Source organism: Triticum aestivum, chromosome 6A, assembly GCF_018294505.1.
Source record: "Triticum aestivum cultivar Chinese Spring chromosome 6A, IWGSC CS RefSeq v2.1, whole genome shotgun sequence".
NCBI classification, from domain to species: Eukaryota; Viridiplantae; Streptophyta; class Magnoliopsida; order Poales; family Poaceae; genus Triticum; species Triticum aestivum.
In genome coordinates, this window is record NC_057809.1 from 13,452,623 (window position 1) to 13,472,599 (window position 19,977).

Below are 19,977 nucleotides of genomic sequence, written 5' to 3' on the forward strand. Positions count from 1 at the left end.
TGGATTGATAGTTGTACTATATCTTACTGCCTGATTGCATTACTATGTACTAGTCATACACTAGTGCCTGTCGTTAGCATAGACACTAATGTGGAGACTCGAAATTTTGTGGCGATCATCAGTTACCCTCTTCCACGGGCATTGAAATTTCTGCCAGCGACAATGAGGTTCGCTAAAAAGACAAGTCGTCGTTTTCTTTTTTGCTTAAAAGTCCAAGTGGTCGTTTTAACTAGTACAGTCTCCGTGTGGGTGCTTGACAAATGACAATGATGGGTGGATTTGAGAGAGGGAGAGAGAGAGAGAGAGAGAAGCACGAGAGGTTCATTTGGTGAAGCTTGCCGTTTGCATGTGTTCCCGGGCATTTGCTTCACTAAACCCAACAACTCCTTCCAACTAGGGTGCTCGTCACTCCAGCCACCCAATGCCGACGCCAGAGCCAGACCACGCCTTCGCAGCTGGCATCCTCCTCCTCGCCGTCTTGGTTGTTGTGGGCGCCGGCCATGCTGCAACGGAGTCCGAGGCTGATGCGCTCCTGGCCTGGAAGGCCAGCCTCGACGAGCCAACCCCCACCACTATGAGCTCCTGGAACAAGACCGCGCCAGTCTGCTCCTGGCTCGGCGTGTCATGCAATGCCGCTGGCCTCGTCGAATCGCTCAGGCTCCGGGGGCTAGACCTTGGCGGAACGCTCAACGAGCTCAACGCCACAGCACTTCCGGCACTCACCACGCTCGACCTCAATGGGAACAACTTCGTCGGCGCCATCCCGGCAAGCCTTTCAAGGCTGCGCTCCCTCGCTGAGCTCGACCTCGGCAGCAACGGCTTCAATGGCTCCATCCCGCCGCAGCTGGGCGGCCTCTCTAGCCTCGTTGGCCTGCGTCTTTACAACAATAACCTCGTCGGAGACATCCCGCACCAGCTCACCATGCTCCCTAGGATCGTGCATTTCGACCTGGGCGCCAACTTCCTCACCAACCCGAAGGACTACCTCAGGTTCTCACCGATGCCCACCGTCACCTTCATGTCACTCTACCTCAACTACCTCACCGGCAGCTTCCCGGAGTTTATCCTCGAGAGCAGTGACGTCACCTACCTCGACCTGTCGCAGAACAATGTCTCCGGACCGATACCGTACTCACTGCCAGAGAAGCTTCCCAACCTCAAGTACCTCAACTTGTCCGTCAATGCCTTCTCCGGCCAGATACCGGCGTCTCTGTCCAAGCTGGGGAATCTCCAGGACCTGCGGATTGTAGCCAATAACCTGACAGGTGGCATCCCTGATTTCCTTGGGTCCATGTCCCAGCTGAGAGTTCTCGAACTTGGCAGCAACCTACTTGGCGGGGCGATCCCATCGGTTCTTGGCCAGCTCCAAATGCTGCAACGCCTTGACCTGAAGAGCAACGGGTTGGTTTCCACCATTCCACCACAACTAGGCAACCTTGGCAATCTCAGTTTCATGGACCTCTCCATGAACCAGCTCACCGGTGTCATGCCACCCGCGTTTGCCGGGATGCACAAAATGCGGGAGTTTGGCATGTCGTCAAACAAACTCACTGGTCAGATTCCGCCATCTCTGTTCACGAGTTGGCCGGAGCTCATAGTGTTCACAGCGTTTGGAAACTCGTTCACTGGGAAGATCCCATCGGAGCTCGGCAAGGCAACCAAGCTAGATATCTTGTATCTCTTCAGCAACAACCTAACCGGCTCTATCCCAGTAGAGCTTGGCGAGTTGGTGAGCCTGAGTCAGCTGGACTTGTCCGTGAACTGGCTCACCGGTCCGATTCCCAGCTCGTTGGGTAAACTGACACGGCTCAGGAGGCTGGCCCTCTTCTTCAACCTGCTCACCGGAACGATCCCACCAGAGATCGGCAACATGACTGCGTTGGAAGTCTTGGACGTCAACACCAACCATTTGGAAGGCGAGCTGCCCACCACCATCACATCACTCAGGAATCTCCAATACCTCGCCCTGTTCGACAACAACTTCAGCGGCCCTGTACCGCCAGACCTTGGGAAGGGGCTGAGCTTGACAGACGCGAGCTTTGCGAACAACAGCTTCTCTGGTGAACTACCACAAATGTTGTGTGACGGCCTTATGCTACAGAGCTTCACAGCAAACCACAACAACTTCAGCGGCCAGCTGCCGCCGTGCCTCAAGAACTGCACAGTCCTAGTCCGTGTGAGATTGGACCAGAACCAATTCACCGGCGACATCTCCGAGGTGTTCGGTGTCCATCCCAGCTTGGACTTCTTGGATGTCTCGGGGAATCAGCTGACAGGCCAGCTGTCCCATGATTGGTCACAGTGCACCTATCTAACAATTCTATCCATTAACAACAATCACCTCTCTGGAAACATCCCTGCAGCCTTGTGCGGACTGACCTCCCTCCAGTTACTGGATCTATCAAATAACCACTTCATTGGTGAGCTCCCAAGTTGCTGGTGGAAACTAAAAGCACTGGTATTTATGGATGTGTCCAGCAATATATTTTGGGGTAAATTTCCTGCCTCAACGAGCTTGGACGAATTCCCCCTCCAATCACTTCATCTTGGTAACAATAGTTTTTCTGGGGATTTCCCATCTGTCATTGAGACCTGTTGTAGAAAGCTCATCACACTAGATCTTGGGAACAACATGTTCTTCGGTTCTATTCCTACTTGGATTGGAGCAAGTGTCCCTCTTCTAAGAGTTCTGAGCCTCCCATCCAACAGTTTCAGTGGTGTCGTTCCGTCTGAGATATCCCAACTGTCTAATCTGCAAGTACTTGACATGTCCAACAATAACTTTACTGGATTCATCCCAGGTACATTCCGCAACTTATTGTCCATGATGAAACAAATGTCCCCTTGGACAGTAGAATCTTCTGAAAGGCATGATGTTGTCCAACTGAGCCGGATTTCCATATTTTCTCGGAGGACCGAGCCCCCCAATAACCGGTCACCACTGAATGAGTACCGAGACAGAGTTAATATTTTCTGGAAGGGCCGCGAGCAAACTTTTCAAAAAACAATCGAGCTAATGACAGGCATCGATTTATCAAGCAATCTACTTGCCGGGGATATTCCAGAGGAGCTAACATACCTTCAAGGTCTCCGATTCTTGAACTTATCCAGAAATCATCTATCAGGCAATATTCCAGCAAGCATTGGCAGTTTAGAGCTCCTGGAGTTCCTTGACCTCTCATGGAATGAACTATCAGGTGCTATCCCTCCCAGCATCTCAAATTTGCCCTACCTCGGCATGTTAAATCTCTCCAACAACCACTTAACGGGCACCATACCCACCGGGAGTCAGCTACAGACACTTGTAGACCCATCGATTTATGGCAACAATCTGGGGCTTTGTGGCTTCCCGTTGAGCACACATTGTTTGGATGAAAGAAGTCAAGACCACAGACGACCTGGAAGTGATGTGGGATTGTGTTACTCTGTAATTCTCGGTGTTGTTTTTGGCTTTTGGCTTTGGTTTGGAGCTCTGTTTTTCCTTGAGCCATGGAGAGTTTCCTTCTCCCATTTTCTTGATAAGTTGTGCAGTAAGTAAGGTTTATATCCTCACGTGTAATGTTGGTTTTCTGCTTTGCAAGTGTAAAGTAAGTGTACTAGCATCTTTAAATAAGTTCAAGTGTTAAGTAAGTGTAATGTGGCCATATTTCAGATGCACCTCTGTTATCTGTTGTTAGCTGACTCTACTATTGCCGATTTGTCGGTTTTTGTTTCCTTCTGGTTGTCAGACTTTTGGTGTTCGGCTGTGTGTATCCTAGTTATGCAGAGGCCCGGTGTTGCTCATAATGCTTTGTATCCACCTGATGCTATATTTTTGAGTTAATAAAATCGCCCTTTATCGGAAAAAATCTGTTGTTAGCTGACAAAAGAGATCACTATCTCAGTCTGCTTCACAACAATAAGCATCGATTCGTTTCATTTAACAGAAGCAAGCAGCATCTGTACAAATGACAAATGTATAGAGCACATGGAGCCAAGAATTACAATGTTGCAGTTCAGTACCTTGCTCAAGCACCGTCTCAACCCCGCACCTGGGAGGCCGGTGCCGGTGGATGTCTGGCCAGAGGAAGCTGCGGCCACGCAGGCCCGAAGCGCGTCAAACAGAGAGAAAGCGGCCACCGCAGTCCGCAGCCTCCGTGCCTCCCAGTGCTCTCGCCGGCGTGGAAGAGGTTGCTAGGCGCTGCTGGCCGGAGCAGGCGATGCCGAGCCGAGGAGGAAGTCAGGGTATGAAGCGCCGGAGGCCGGCAGAACCAGTCGCCGGAGTTGGAGGAGCTTAACAGCGAGATTGGCGTGGCCGGAACTCGGAAGGAGAGGGCATTCAACGGCGGCGTGCGACTTCGAACAGGAGTAGTCGAGCGAGTAGCGTCTTGCGGGGAGCTCGTGTAGGAGCACAATCATGGGCCGGATATTGTCCGGCCCATTAGCGGTTTGTTTTTCATTTTTTTATAAAAGTAACCTGGAAGGCAATTTTATTTCATATATTAAATAATTTAGTTTTCTAAAAAAACCATCATCCGATCTCTTATAAAAGTTCATCACAAGTACAAAGCATACCAAATATCATAAACCATGGATAAATTTAACATAGGGAAAACCAAAATTGTTCATATCTCTGAAAATGGTTGTTCACACAAAGGAAAATGTTTATCCTGTATTTAAAACCTGTTCTTTGCATAAGAAAATAATTCATTTGGGATATTCCGTGTGTGTTGGTATATATGCTCACGTAATTTTAAATTAGTGTTCACATATTTCCCGGCCAACTAAACAATGAAAAGGTAGAAAATATAACAAAAGGAAAGAGACAAAGAAATAAAATAAAAAGATACATAATTGAAGGAAAATACCTCTTATTCTGCCTTTTTTAGAAAAACTTGCCAAGCTTTATTCAAATCATAATGTAGGCACAACTGGGTGACTTGCTCTTTATACCTGTAAACCTCTTATCTTTCCCTAATAATAAAATACGGATTGACTTTGTCGGGTTCACCGTCACAATACATTTTTTTCTCATGTCATAATACGCTTTTACAATTTGTATAGACGAAATCGTAATATAAACGAGGTGGTACTAATTCGTCCGCTAAAACCCTCTATTATTAAACCAAAACAACCAAACCAATCCTCTCCCTCTTCCCCTGCTCTCGCCATCGCCCGCAGAACCCCACCCAATTCCTCGCTCGCTCGCCGGACGCGTGGGGGAGAAGTAGTTCGGGTCCATGCCGTGGCCCTTTGCCTCCACCCCACCACAGTCCGCGCCGCCGCCCTTTGCCGCCGCCACCACCGCCGTCCGCGCCGCTGCCCTTTGTCGCCGCCACCACCGCCGCCCTTTGCCGCCGCCACCACCGCCGTCCCCGCGCCGCCCTTTACCTCCGCCCCCACCGCTGTCCAAGCCGCTCTTGGCCGTCACTGAGGATCCCGGCCGCGCAGTGAATCCATTGCAAAGGATCTCGAGGCCTGCCGCCCCGCCTGGTGCACCCATTGGATCCCTTGCCGCCTATCCTCCTCTGTGCTTCGCTGGAGAATCCTTTTTGATCGTGGCCTTGCCCTGGATGCTAGATTCTGCGATTCCTCGCCTGTAGTATGGATTATGGAAGTGCATCTGCACCTAGGGCGAGTTGCTGATGGCCAGAGATAACATCGATGTGTACAAGGTTTGTAGAAAACCACTGTGCTAGTTAGTACTAATGGCAGCATCCCAAGTGAATTGTAGAAAACCATCCCATTCAAGTCTAGGTTTGCAGAAAACACCGGTTTACGATTTGAGACAAAAACCACTGATTATCGGGCTAATCTTTTGCAAAAAACACTGACCAGTCTCTTTGGGCATTTTAATCATGATTATGACGTGTGGGTCCTGCATATGATGATGTGGCGTAACGGTACAATAGACGATGTTAGATGCGGGATTGTCTAGATTTACACATTAGTCCCTGTAGTTTTATAGCACTAGTAGAAAACAGGGCTTTGGTCCAGGCCGGGTCAGCCCATTAGTCCCGGTTCAGTCCAGAACCGGGACCAATGTGGGCATTGGTCCCGGTTTGTGAGCCCAGGGGGCCGACTGGGCCACGTGGGCCATTGGTCCCGGTTTATCTGGACCTTTTGGTCCCGGTTGGTGGGATGAACCGGGACCAATGGGCCTCGCTCCTGGCCCACCACCATTGGTCCCGATTGGTGGCTTGAACCGGGACCAAAGGCTCCCCTTTAGTCCCGGCTCATGTCACCAACCGGGGCCAATGAGGTGCCTATATATAACCCTCGCTCGCGAGCAGAGCACCCCAGTGCTCTGTTTTTCTCTGGCCGAGGGGGAGAGGGCTTTGTGGTGCTCTAGCTCACCTCCTATGCACATGAGGTGTTCGATGGAATGCCCGAGCCACACTACTTAAGCTTTCTCCTCTCGAAGCTCGACCTCCAAGCTCCATTTTCCTCGAGATTTGTCTAGATTTAGCGGTCCGTCACGCCCCGTCCCCGTCTTCACCGCCGTCGATCACCCGCGCCGATCTCATCACCGACACCACCGTGGTGAGCCTCTTGTTCTTATCTTCTTTCTGAAAGGAAAAATATTCTTACTTGTATGTTTAGATAGATACTTGTATCATTTTCTTACATTTATTATTGCATCTTATATAGTGCGATGGTTTTGGTATCCGCCCCCGTCGGCCCTCGTCCTGTCTATGATTCGGATGTGGTATGTATATTATCTTTATAACTATTGGTTCATTTATTGTTTATGAAAATTATGCCGACCAACGTGACATAGATTTTATTTATCTAGGATGTATGTGAATCGGAAATGCCAACCGACCCTATTGTCGAGAGGTTAAATTTAGTTGAAGAAGAAAACAATTTGTTGAAGGAAAAAATAAAAAAATTGAGGAGGAGAAGATGATATTGGAGTTGCATGTTGCGGATGTCGTCGATGATCACAAGATCAAGATGGATGCAATGCGCTTGAAGATTAGAAAGATTAGAAAATATGCCATTCATACCGAGGCTTGGTATCATTATGCCATTGGATCAATTGTTACCTTGGTTGCGATTATGATCGCATTTGTTTTCGCATTGAAATGTTTTACATAGTTTCAATGTATGGTTTAATTAATTAGATGCTCTGGAGAGCTATATGTTGTTAGATGAGAACTATGTATGCACTTTGGTTTTAATGTGATGATGAACTTCTATTAATTTGGACACTTAATTATATATAATGCACGCAGATGAACCGGCAATGGATGTACGGTGACAGACACACCCGCGAGTACATTAAGGGCGTGCATGAGTTTCTCGATGCGGCTGAGGCAAACAAGCAGAATGGTTTTATGTGTTGTCCATGCACTGAATGTGGGAATACGAGGTCTTACTCTAACCGGAAAATCCTTCACTCCCACCTGCTTTACAAGGGTTTCATGCCACACTATAATGTTTGGACGAGGCACGGAGAAATAGGGGTTATGATGGAAGACGGCGAAGAAGAAGACTACGATGACAACTATGTGCCCCCTGAATACGGTGATGCTGCAACGGGGGGAGCTGGTGAAGATCAAGAGGAACCAGACGATGTGCCCAATGATGCTGCAACGGGTGAAGCTGCTGAAGATCAAGAGGAACCAGACGATGTGCCCGATGATGATGATCTCCGCCGGGTCATTGTCGATGCAAGGACGCAATGCATTAGTCAAAAGGAGAAGCTGAAGTTCGATCGCATGTTAGAGGATCACAAAAAAGGGTTATACCCCAATTGCGAAGATGGCAACACAAAGCTCGGTACCGTACTGGAATTGCTGCAGTGGAAGGCAGAGAATGCTGTGGCTGACAAAGGATTTGAGAAGCTACTGAAAATATTGAAGAAGAAGCTTCCAAAGGATAACGAATTGCCCGACAGTACATACGCAGCAAAGAAGGTCGTATGCCCTCTAGGATTGGAGGTGGAGAAGATACATGCATGCCCTAATGATTGCATCCTCTACCGCGGTGCATACAAGGATCTGAACGCATGCCCGGTATGCGGTGCATTGCGGTATAAGATCAGACGAGATGACCCTGGTGATGTTGACGGCGAGCCCCCCAGGAAGAGGGTTCCTGCGAAGGTGATGTGGTATGCTCCTATAATACCATGGTTGAAACGTCTGTTCAAAAACGAAGAGCATGCCAAGTTGATGCGATGGCACAGTGAGAACCGAAAGAAAGATGGGAAGTTGAGAGCACCCGCTGACGGGTCGAAGTGGAGAAAAATCAAGAGAAAGTACTGGGATGAGTTTGCAAAGGACCCAAGGAATGTATGGTTTGCTTTAAGCGCGGATGGCATTAATCCTTTCGGGGAGCAGAGCAGCAATCACAGCACCTGGCCCGTGACTCTATGTATGTATAACCTTCCTCCTTGGATGTGCATGAAGCGGAAGTTCATTATGATGCCAGTTCTCATCCAAGGCCCTAAGCAACCCGGCAACGAAATTGATGTGTACCTAAGGCCATTAGTTGAAGAACTTTTACAGCTGTGGAATGAAAACGGTGTACGTACGTGGGATGAGCACAGACAGGAGGAATTTAACCTTAAGGCGTTGCTGTTCGTGACCATCAACGATTGGCCCGCTCTCAGTAACCTTTCAGGACAGACAAACAAAGGATACCACGCATGCACGCACTGTTTAGATGACACTGAAAGTATATACCTGGACAAATGCAGGAAGAATGTGTACCTGGGCCATCGTCGATTTCTTCCGACCAACCATCAATGTCGAAAGAAAGGCAAGCATTTCAAAGGCGAGGCAGATCACCGGAAGAAGCCCGCCATGCGCACCGGTGATCACGTGCTTGCTATGGTCAATGATTTACACTACGTAATCTTTGGAAAGGGTCCCGGTGGACTAGCTGTTCCGAATGACGCTGAGGGACACGCACCCATGTGGAAGAAGAAATCTATATTTTGGGACCTACCCTACTGGAAAGACCTAGAGGTCCGCTCCTCAATCGACGTGATGCACGTGACGAAGAACCTTTGCGTGAACCTGCTAGGCTTCTTGGGCGTGTATGGGAAGACAAAAGATACACCTGAGGCACGGGAGGACCTGCAACGTTTGCACGAAAAAGACGGCATGCCTCCGAAGCAGTATAAAGGTCCTGCCAGCTACGCTCTTACGAAAGAAGAGAAAGAAATCTTCTTTGAATGCCTGCTCAGTATGAAGGTCACGACTGGCTTCTCGTCGAATATAAAGGGAATAATAAATATGCCAGAGAAAAAGTTTCAGAACCTAAAGTCTCATGACTGCCACGTGATTATGACGCAACTGCTTCCGGTTGCATTGAGGGGGCTTCTACCGGAAAACGTCCGATTAGCCATTGTGAAGCTATGTGCATTCCTCAATGCAATCTCTCAGAAGGTGATCGATCCAGAAATCGTACCAAGGCTAAGGAGTGATGTGGCGCAATGTCTTGTCAGTTTCGAGCTGGTGTTCCCACCATCCTTCTTCAATATCATGACGCACGTCCTAGTTCATCTAGTCGACGAGATTGTCATCCTGGGGCCCGTATTTCTACACAATATGTTCCCCTTTGAGAGGTTCATGGGAGTCCTAAAGAAATATGTCCGTAATCGCGCTAGGCCAGAAGGAAGCATCTCCATGGGCCATCAAACAGAGGATGTTATCGGGTTTTGTGTTGACTTCATTCCTGGCCTTAACAAGATAGGTCTCCCTAAATCGCGGTATGAGGGGAGACTGACTGGAAAAGGCACTCTTGGAAGAGACTCAATAATATGCAGGGACGGATATTCTTGGTCTCAAGCACACTACACAGTTCTACAGAACTCTACCTTGGTGACCCCGTATGTCGATGAACACAAGAACAGTCTGCGCTCCAAACACCCGGAGCAGTGCGACGACTGGATTACATGTGAACACATCAGGACTTTCAGCAGTTGGTTGGAAACACGTCTCAGAGGTGACAACACTGTTTGTGATGAGTTGTACTTGTTGTCCAGGGGACCATCTTTGACTGTATTGACTTACAAAGGATACGAGATAAATGGGAATACATTTTACACGATCGCCCAAGATCAAAAGAGCACCAACCAAAACAGCGGTGTCCGCTTTGATGCAGCAACCGAGAGCGGAAAGGATACATATTATGGTTACATAGTGGACATATGGGAACTTGACTACGGACCTGATTTTAAGGTCCCTTTGTTTAAGTGCAAATGGGTCAATCTGTTAGGCGGCGGGGTACAGGTAGACCCACAGTACGGAATGACAACAGTGGATCTGAAAAATCTTGGGTACACTGACGAACCGTTCGTCCTAGCCAATGATGTGGCACAGGTTATCTATGTGAAGGACATGTCTACCAAACCGAGAAAAAGAAAAGATAAGGAAGCGAATACATCATACGATGAGCCAAAGCGCCACATAGTTCTTTCAGGAAAAAGGGACATCCTGGGAGTGGACGGCAAGACAGACATGTCTGAAGATTATGAAAAGTTTCATGAAATTCCTCCCTTCAATGTCAAGGCTGACCCAAGCATCCTGATAAACAATGAAGATTATCCATGGTTACGGCGCAATAAGCAAATGACACAAGCGAAGAAAAAGTGAAGACTTTCTCCCGCAACTTTGTAACACACGAACATGCTACCATTGTCCGTTTTGTACATGCACATGCTATGTGGGTGAAATTATGATACCATCCCAACTTTCAACTTTTTCAGAGTTCATTTGAAATGCTTTCATGTCTTATGGTTCGGCCCTCGTAATACCATGACCATTAGTCCCTGGCCCATGCCAACTTTCAACTTTCAACTTTCTAAAACTAATGGCACTAACAGAAAGTTTATAATTTTGCTCCTCGCCCCTGGCCCATGACCATTAGTCCCGGTTTGTGCCACAAACCGGGACTAAAGGGTTGGTCCTCGTTGCGGGCCGAGTTTAGTCCCACCTCGCCAACCGAAGGGGGCTCACACCGGTTTATAAGCCCTTCCCTCTCTGCCTTGTTGAGCTCCTCTCAAAGTGAAAATAGATGCCCTAATAGAGAAAAGTTTAACCTAAATTCATAGTGAATTTCTCTGAAATTCATAGAAATTTACTAGGAATTTAGGTTGAATTTTCTCTATAAGCGCATCTATTCTCATTTTTTAGTAAGTTAATCACAAACTTGTGATTCAAACAATTTTCAAAGAATTCAAATTTTAACTATTCAAATTTGAAAACTAATGGCACTAACAGAAAGTTTATAATTTTTCTAAAACTAATGGCACTAACAGAAAGTTTATAATTTTGCTAACCTAAAAGCAAACAGAATTAAAAATTAAAGCAAAAAACAAAAGAAAATAAATAATGCAAAAAACAAATCAAAAAAACAGGAAAAACTATTTTTATAGTAAAGTTAATCACAAAATAAAATAAATAAAGCAACAAAGAAAACAAAAAAACTAAAAAAGTGTTTTCAAATTTGAAAACTAATGGCACTAACAGAAAGTTTATAATTTTTCTAAAACTAATGGCACTAACAGAAAGTTTATAATTTTGCTAACCTAAAAGCAAACAGAATTAAAAATTAAAGCAAAAAACAAAAGAAAATAAATAATGCAAAAAACAAATCAAAAAACAGGAAAAAACTATTTTTATAGTAAAGTTAATCACAAAATAAAATAAATAAAGCAACAAAGAAAACAAAAAAACTAAAAAAGTGTTTTCAAATTTGAAAACTAATGGCACTAACAGAAAGTTTATAATTTTTCTAAAACTAATGGCACTAACAGAAAGTTTATAATTTTGCTAACCTAAAAGCAAACAGAATTAAAAATTAAAGCAAAAAACAAAAGAAAATAAATAATGCAAAAAACAAATCAAAAAAACAGGAAAAAACTATTTTTATAGTAAAGTTAATCACAAAATAAAATAAATAAAGCAACAAAGAAAACAAAAAAACTAAAAAATTATTTTCAAATTTTAAAACTAATGGCATTAACAAAAAGTTTATAATATTTCTAAAACTAAAAGCATAAAGAATTAAAAAATAAAGCAAAAAACAAAAGAAAATAAATAAAGCAACAAAAAAACAAAAAATGCCACCTACTGGGCCACCACGGCCTGAATACGACAAGAAACCCTACCATGGGCCAGGATTCAGGCCCGCAGTAGGCCCAGTAGGCCCACAGGCATTGCAGTGACAGATTAGGCCCGAAAGCCTGCAGTTGAGAGGAGCTCGGGAGGATGGGCGCAGCAGCGCTTATAAACCACTCCCGAGCCCTCAACTAGCGAGGTGGGACTAAACTTTTGGGCGCGGGGCAGCACAAGGCCATTGGTCCCGGTTGGTGGCACCAACCGGGACTAAAGGGGGCATTGGTCACGGTTCGTGGCACCAACCGTGACCAATGCCCCCTTTAGTCCCGGTTGGTGCACCAACCGGGACCAAAGGCCGCTGCTTCCCGCCCTTTGGGCTGCTGAAAAGAGGCCTTTGGTCCCGGTTGCTGGCACCAACCGGGACTAAAGGCCGCTGCTTCCCGCCCTTTGGGCTGCTGAAAAGAGGCCTTTGGTCCCGGTTGCTGGCACCAACCGGGACTAAAGGGGGAATTAGTCCCGGTTTATGCCACCAACCAGGACTAAAGCTTGGACTATATAACAAACACTTGTGAAAATTTTCAGTTTGCATCGCCAGTTCCCCCCTCCCCCGCCGATCGACGACGCCGTCAGGCTAGTCCACCTCGCCATCTACGCCGCCGCCGCCAACGTCGTCGCCTCCACGAGCCCGCGTCGTCCTCATCGCCGGCATCCCCGAGCCCGCCGTCCTCGTCGCCCCCGTCGCTGCGTGCCTCCCCGAGCCCACCCCTCCTCGTCCCTGTCACCGGCCGCGCGCCGTCCCCGTCACCGCGTGCCGCCCCGAGCCCGCCGTCCTCGTCGCCGGACTCCTGCCATCGCCGCCCCCCTCGAAGTGAGCCCCCCTTTCCCATGGTCCCGATCGAGTGCGGCCCTTGCTCTCTGCCCCTGCTCCATGGTCGCCGCCGGCCCCGACGCATTGAAGAGCAGAAGGAGAGGAGAAGGAGTGGAGCAGCAGCAAACTTTTCTGAAATTTCTGAATTTTTTTTACAGATATGAACAGTGCATATAGAGGGTGTTTGATCAAATGCTAGATGGCTTTGGGCATTTTTAGGATTTATGATATTTTTTGTGGTGAGGTACTGATGCAAGACAAAGGTGATGGCAAAATTTCAGAATTTTTTGATTGGTTTAGAATAGGTTTTCAGCAAGGAATTTGAATCTGGTTCAAATTTCATTTGAATGAAATTTAAAAAATTTAAACTATGGATCAGAAGGTTTTTGGTGAAATGGAGTGTGGGTACTGTCATGAAGTTGGAGTAATTTTTGTGGTTGTAAAAGAGTTAGGAAAATTTAGAATGTGCTAAATATGTCAAAAATGTCAAAAATTTATGTGAAAAAGAATGAGAGGAAAAAGGAAAATAAGAAGAGGAAGAAAGGAGAAGAAGAGGAGAGGAAGAAGAGGAGAAATAAATAAGAAGAAGAAAAAAAGAAAAAGAAGAGGAAAAGAAGAAAGGAATAGAGGAGAAGAAGAGAAAATAGAAGAGAAAATAGAATATTCTATTTTCTCTTCTTCTCCACTATTCCTTTCTTCTTCTCCTCTTTTTTTCTTCTTTTTTTCTTCGATCTTCTCCTCTAGCTATTCCTTTCTTCTTCTCCTCTTTTCTTCTTCTTCTTCTTCTTCTTTTCTTAATTTTTATCGGGAACGAGGGTGTCGAGGATCGCCGAGGGGTCGAGGGTCGGGAACTAGGGTAGAGGGTCGAGGGTCGGGAACTAGGGTAGAGGGTCGAGGGTCGTTAAGGGGTCAAGGGTCGAGGGTTTCAGGGTCGAGGGTTCGAGGGTTCTATAGGGTCGAGGGATCGAGGGTCGAGGGTTCCAGGGTCGTCTAGGGGTCGAGGGTTCCAGGGTCGTCGAGGATAGGAAAGAAGAAAATAAGAAGAGGAAAGAAAGAAGAAGAGGAGAGGAAAAGAAGAGGAGAAATAAATAAGAAGAAGAAAAAAGAAGGAAAAGAAGAGGAGAAGAAGAAAGGAATAGTGGAGAAGAAGAGAAAATAGAATATTCTATTTTCTCTTCTTCTCCACTATTCCTTTCTTCTTCTCCTCTTTTTTTCTTCTTTTTTTCTTCGATCTTCTCCTCTAGCTATTCCTTTCTTCGAGGGTTCTATAGGGTCGAGGGATCGAGGGTCGAGGGTTCCAGGGTCGTCTAGGGGTCGAGGGTTCCAGGGTCGTCGAGGGTTCGAGGGGTCGAGGATCGCCGAGGGGTCGAGAGAGGTTTCCTAGTGTCAAAGTATTGAAGAAATCCATGGCTTCATCATTAGCCGGAAGTAACCAGGGCATGACGAAGTCCTCCAAAGTTATTTTGGAATGGTGTCCCGGATAGGATAATTTGCCTTTTTGTATGAATTTCAGCAAAGGCCTTCCAAATAACGATATTTGGAAGGTGTTGCTGAACTTTGTACCAAAAACTGAATTATCTTATCTGGGACTTTGTTCCAAAATAACTTTGGAGAGCTTCGTACCATCATGCACATGTTACTTTCGCCTAATGATGAAGACATGGTTTTGTTGAATCCTTTGACACTAGGCAACCTTCCGACCCCTCGGCGATCCTCTCGAACATGAGAGGAAGAAGAGGATAAAAAAAGAAGAGGAAGAAGAAAAAAAGAGGAGAAGAAAGAATAGAGGAGTTCTTCTCCTCTATTCTTTCTTCTCCTCTTTTTTTCTTCTTCTTCCTCTTTTTTTATCGGGAACGAGGGTCGTCGAGGGACATATAGATGTAGTGTCGTCGTTGTCGATATATACCCCCTCCCGATAGCTTCAACACGTGGGGGGGGGGTCGAGGCCACTAATTAATATATATGATTCCTTACTATGATTAGGTAGCTAGTTCTACGTTTGGCACTAATATATCCATCTGTCATGTTTGAATAATAATTGCCATGTTGTAAATATTTGTAGAAACTATGGACACCGCCCTAGACGAAGCAAAAAAAGCGTTGTTGAGGGACATAATCGCAGAAGGAAGTGATGCCGTCTCGTTGTTTCTCAACGACACCGATGGTCTGGAAGGAGAGGGTGAAGAAGCTGGCTACGGTGACCTAATGCCGGTGCAAGAAGAAGAACATGAGGACGGCTCCGGTGACCCAATGCCGGTGCAAGAAGGAGACCGTGATGACGGCTCCGGTGACCGAACCGAGTCCGGCCAGGTATATATATTAGTTAAGCCTGTGCTGACTAGCTGATTGATGCATTCATTGTTTTGGTATGTACACATATTAATTAAGTCTTTGTTCTTTTTTCTAGCCCTCCGGATCGAGCACAACTTCGGTAAAGAGACGAGGCCCGAAGAAAAAGTTGAGCTCGGATGAAAAGTTTGAGATCATAGCAATCGCGCCCGACGGCCAACCGATTGAACCCCTCCGGACAAAGAGCGCATTTGTTGCTCAGTGCGGGGTTCTGGTTAGGGACAAGATCCCGATAAGCATCCAGCAATGGTTTAAGCCGGCTACAGAAGACCCTGAGGTGTCTTATGTCAATGATATGCAGAAAAATGATCTTTGGACTGAGCTGAAGTCAAATTTCACCCTACCGCCAGAGGATAATCCAGAGAACCCAGTTAAAGAGCAATTAATCAAGTCTTTTGCTCTTAAGAGGATGGCAGAACTATTCAGGAGGTGGAAGAAAGAGCTGAATAAGTTTGTCGAAAATAATGAGACACCAGAATTCAAGGGCAGATATGAGAAGATCAGAGATCACTGGCCCGCATTTGTGGCCCACAAGACATCGGAAAAGAGTAAGAAGATGTCGGCGACAAACAAGCAAAATGCTGCGAAGAAGATGCTTCACCATCGCACGGGGTCAGGTGGCTACCTCGTAGCCCGGCCTAAGTGGGCCAAGACTGAGAATGATCTGGTTGATAAAGGGATCGAACCAGAGACAATTAGCTGGCCAGACCGTTGCCGGACTTGGTTCTTCGGGGCTGGCGGAACCTTGGACCCTGTAACAGGGAAGTGCATTTGGACGAACGATCAAATGGACATACCAGTCAGGAAGCTTAAGCAGTATATCGAAGCAGCGCAGCAAGGGAAGTTCTTTCCAGACAGAGAGAACGACGAGCTCACAATGGCCCTCGGGAATCCTGAGCACCCTGGACGGACACGAGGCACGCCAGGCTCCATTCCGTGGAAGGTTGGGTTTCCGGACGCAGGCGGTTACAAATCCCATGAGAGGAGGAAAAAAGTGCAGCAGACCCAAATGCAGGCGCTGCAAGCAAGGGTAGACGCGATAGAGGAACGAGAAGCAAATCGCAGCAAACGTACTGCCGAAGCTTCCCCCGAAGCTACCCCGCCATCTCAGCGCAGAAGCAGCGTGGCTTCCACCGAGCTGCTTCAGCCGGAGCATGCCTTGATGGCTCCTGCCAGCTATCCCGTGGATGCTATCACGGAGTCTCAAAATTGCCACCTTATGACGCAATGGATGAATTTGAAGGTCAAGGCGGCTGTTGGCTCTGTTTATCCTACTGAACCCGGCGCAACTTTTCACTGCCGGCCGATTCCAGAAGGATATGCTAGGGTGATGGTGGATGAAATAACGGAGGGATTTGAGGACCTCCAGCTTGACCACCCTACCGGTGAAGGGGAGACTCGGCTGGGGTCTGCTCTGAAGACTCCATGCCTATGGCGGAAGGAGCTCATCAACCTTCCGAACTGGACGCCTCCGCCTCCTCCTCCTCCTCCGGCGAGTCAGGGCACTCCGCCTCCTCCACCGCCTCCTCCTCCGGCGAGTGACGATCAGGGCCCTCGGCCGGCTCCTTCTCCGGCGCGTGGCGGCACTCCGCCTCCTTCTCCGCCTGCGCCGACGCCCGAGCAGCCAGCCTCCTCCTTCTCCGCCTCGTCAGCAAGGGCGGAAGAGACCTGCCGCCGCTCCAGCTGCTCCGGCGCGTCGTAGTCCTTCTCCTCCGCCTCGTAAGCAAGTAAAGAAGACAACTACTTCGTCTGCTCGGTCGGCGTCTAGCAGTACAACCAGAGGCGGGAGGACATACAGATTCGGTCCTTCTCTGAAGACTCCAGGGAAGTTACCATATGAGAGGACCCCGGAGGAGAACGCCGAGATCGCGCGAACCGAAGTGGATGACTGGTTTCAAGGGTTGAGAGCAAAGAGACATCCACCTCCGGAGGAGAAGGTAGATCCGGTGAAAGTGAAGCGCACTCTGGCTGCCCTGGCAAAACCACCCAAGTCTCCGCCGAAAGGCAACTATGAGCGCATTATTGCAAAGACATGGGCCGAAGCGGAGTGGTCGGGAAGTACAGTCAGTGATCAAAGGCTGAAAGAACGACGAGCAGCTGGGAAACAAATTGCCCAGCTCGGCGAACAAGCGAAGCAATCGTGCCCCCCCTCAAGGTGCCTAGCGACATCGTCGATCCGAGGATGGTGCCCGGTTATGGCAATGTTGACGATTACCTGCCCGACGATGTACATTATGATCCCATGGAGGTGCAGATACACAGATACGAGTACGGGAAGCCTCTCGTCAAAGATGAAAAATCTTTAACAACGATGATGCGAAGATTACATGATTGGTACTTGAAAATCTGCAGAGAGTCTGGGGGGAGGAGTACTTTGTATGCGAGAGTTAAACCGGAGCATGACCTCGTTGGAATTGAACTGTTGCCTATTCCATTTGAGGAGTTCTATCAGTTTTTCAATCAATTGGCCCTCGATAAAACAACGATCACCTGCTACTGTCTGTAAGTACTACTACTTCTGTCATTAAGTCTCTCTATATAGCTCATCTCTTTCATTGCATGTATTTATAATTATCCTCACTATATTATGCAGAATGAAGATCGCCGAATTGAAGAAAAGACAAATCGGTGATATTGGGTTCGTTAACACATATCTCATAGATGCAACTGAGGTTGAACATCGTCCCGGAGATACCGAGGCCAACTTGCTACGATCATTCAAAAAAATGAAAACAAAGATATAATACTCTTTCCTTACAACTTCAAGTGAGTGTTACTGTCTTGTGCATATTCGGTTTCCCTTATATATTAGTCCAGGTTATAGTAATGTAATTGATGAGTTATGCATGCGTGTGCAGTTTCCACTATATTCTCCTAGAGATTAGGCTTGAGCAGGGAGTAGTAACCGTCTTGGACTCTAAACGAAAAGATCCCCAGGAGTATGCGGACATGACTGAAATCCTCAAGAAGTAAGTTAAATCGATCATTATCCACCATATCAGCAACTTTGTTCATTTCCTGATATCAAGTAATTGTTTTCTTTGTCCGGCAGGGTTTGGAGAAAATTCACCAGAAAAGTTCCGGGACTGCCGAAGGAGCTGGAATTTAGACACCCGAAAGTAAGTACTATAGTAGCATGTTCCGCGCATCTCCTAGTGATTCAAGCGCTAGTTTCATCAATACCATTTAGCATTCTTGCTTATCAGTTTGATTGACCTCTATTTCTTGTAAAGTGGTTGTGGCAGGAACAAGGGAATGATTTCTGTGGATACTACGTCTGCGAGTCCATCCGCCACACGACCTGTGAGCGGGGCGGGTACTCTGACGAACAATATGAAGTACGTAAATAACAACATTCACAATTTTATTTTATTACCATCATTTGTATTGAGTTTCATTCATTCATATATATATATATATATATATATATATATATATATATATATATATATATATATATGTATTGACCCCCTTCTTCAAATTAGATGTTTCGGAAGCGGGATGAACTCCTAGCACCAGCTCGCATGCGAGCAATTCAAGAGGAATTGGCGGCATTCTTTCTTGACCACGTGATCGCTGAAGACGGAGAATACTATGTGGACCATGAGTCCGTATGATTATATTTGTAAGAGATAATTATTGTATATATGTAGCCGGTAGTGTCGGATAGATATACGAGAACTTGTTGTTCGACCAATCTCTCGGAGAAGGAGAGGTGGTCGATATCACTTCTCTCTGTATGCATATATGTTCATGACGATCTTTTGTTTCCTTCGTTTGCTTACTAGCTAACTAGCGTGTCTAGTCCTCTCTATACGTATGTATAGTACGTAGCGTCGACCAAGCACGGACATAAGAGAGGACACTTCTCTTTATTAATTATAGCTAGCTAACACAATATATGAAACACCTAAATTAACCCCCCAAAACCCCCAAACCCCCCCCTTTCAAAAAAAACAAAACCCCAGCCACAGAAACGCTGATGCGTGGATGCCTATTGGTCCCGGTTGGTGCCACCAACCGGGACCAAAGGGTCTCCTGCCTGCGCTCCGCGCACAGGCCACGTGGAGGCCCATCAGTCCCAGTTCTGGATTGAACCGGGACTAAAGGTACAGGGCATTAGTATCGACACTTTAGTCCCGGTTCAGGAACCGGGACTAAAGGCCCTTACGAACCGGGACAACAGGCCCTTTTTCTACCAGTGTAGGGACATCCCTCAATAATTAAAAAAAGCAATCAACTCCAAATCAGATTTGGGCTCCCAAGCACCCAAGCAGAGCAGCAGCATGCCTGCCATGGGCCTCGTCGCCCGGAGCGGGAGCAGAGGGCACGGGCACACGCGCATGGCTACTGCGGTAGTCGGCGACGAATCTGGCTAGGCGGGTGGGCCGACGCATTGATTAGTCAATCCTCTTCTTCTCTCCCTCTCTAAATAACCCTCCCGTGTTGCCATCAGCCGGCGAGTGCCCTCATCGTTGTCCAGTAGCCCAGACCTCGAGCACGGCCAGCTGCCGCCATCCTCGTGGTAGCTGGAGCTCGTTTGTTCAAGAACGCATGCGCCGGCCCCTTTGGCTCCTCGCCCGAATCCAGGCCTTCACGAGGCGGCGCCGCCGCCGAGCTTGCCAGTGATGCGCTCTGGACCGGCCTCCCCTGCGCGAGGAAGCTCTGTAGCCAGGAGTTCCCCGGCCACCCACCTGTATCCGTCGA

General features: G+C 47.3%; 1 protein-coding gene across 1 annotated transcript; it reads left to right on the plus strand.

The window, feature by feature from the left end:
* Positions 1-421: 421 nt before the first annotated feature.
* LOC123129983 (probable leucine-rich repeat receptor-like protein kinase At1g35710) lies at positions 422-3,538 on the plus strand. The gene has a single exon (XM_044549939.1). The coding sequence runs from the start codon at positions 422-424 to the stop codon at positions 3,536-3,538; it is 3,117 nt and encodes a 1,038-aa protein (XP_044405874.1).
* Positions 3,539-19,977: the final 16,439 nt, after the last annotated feature.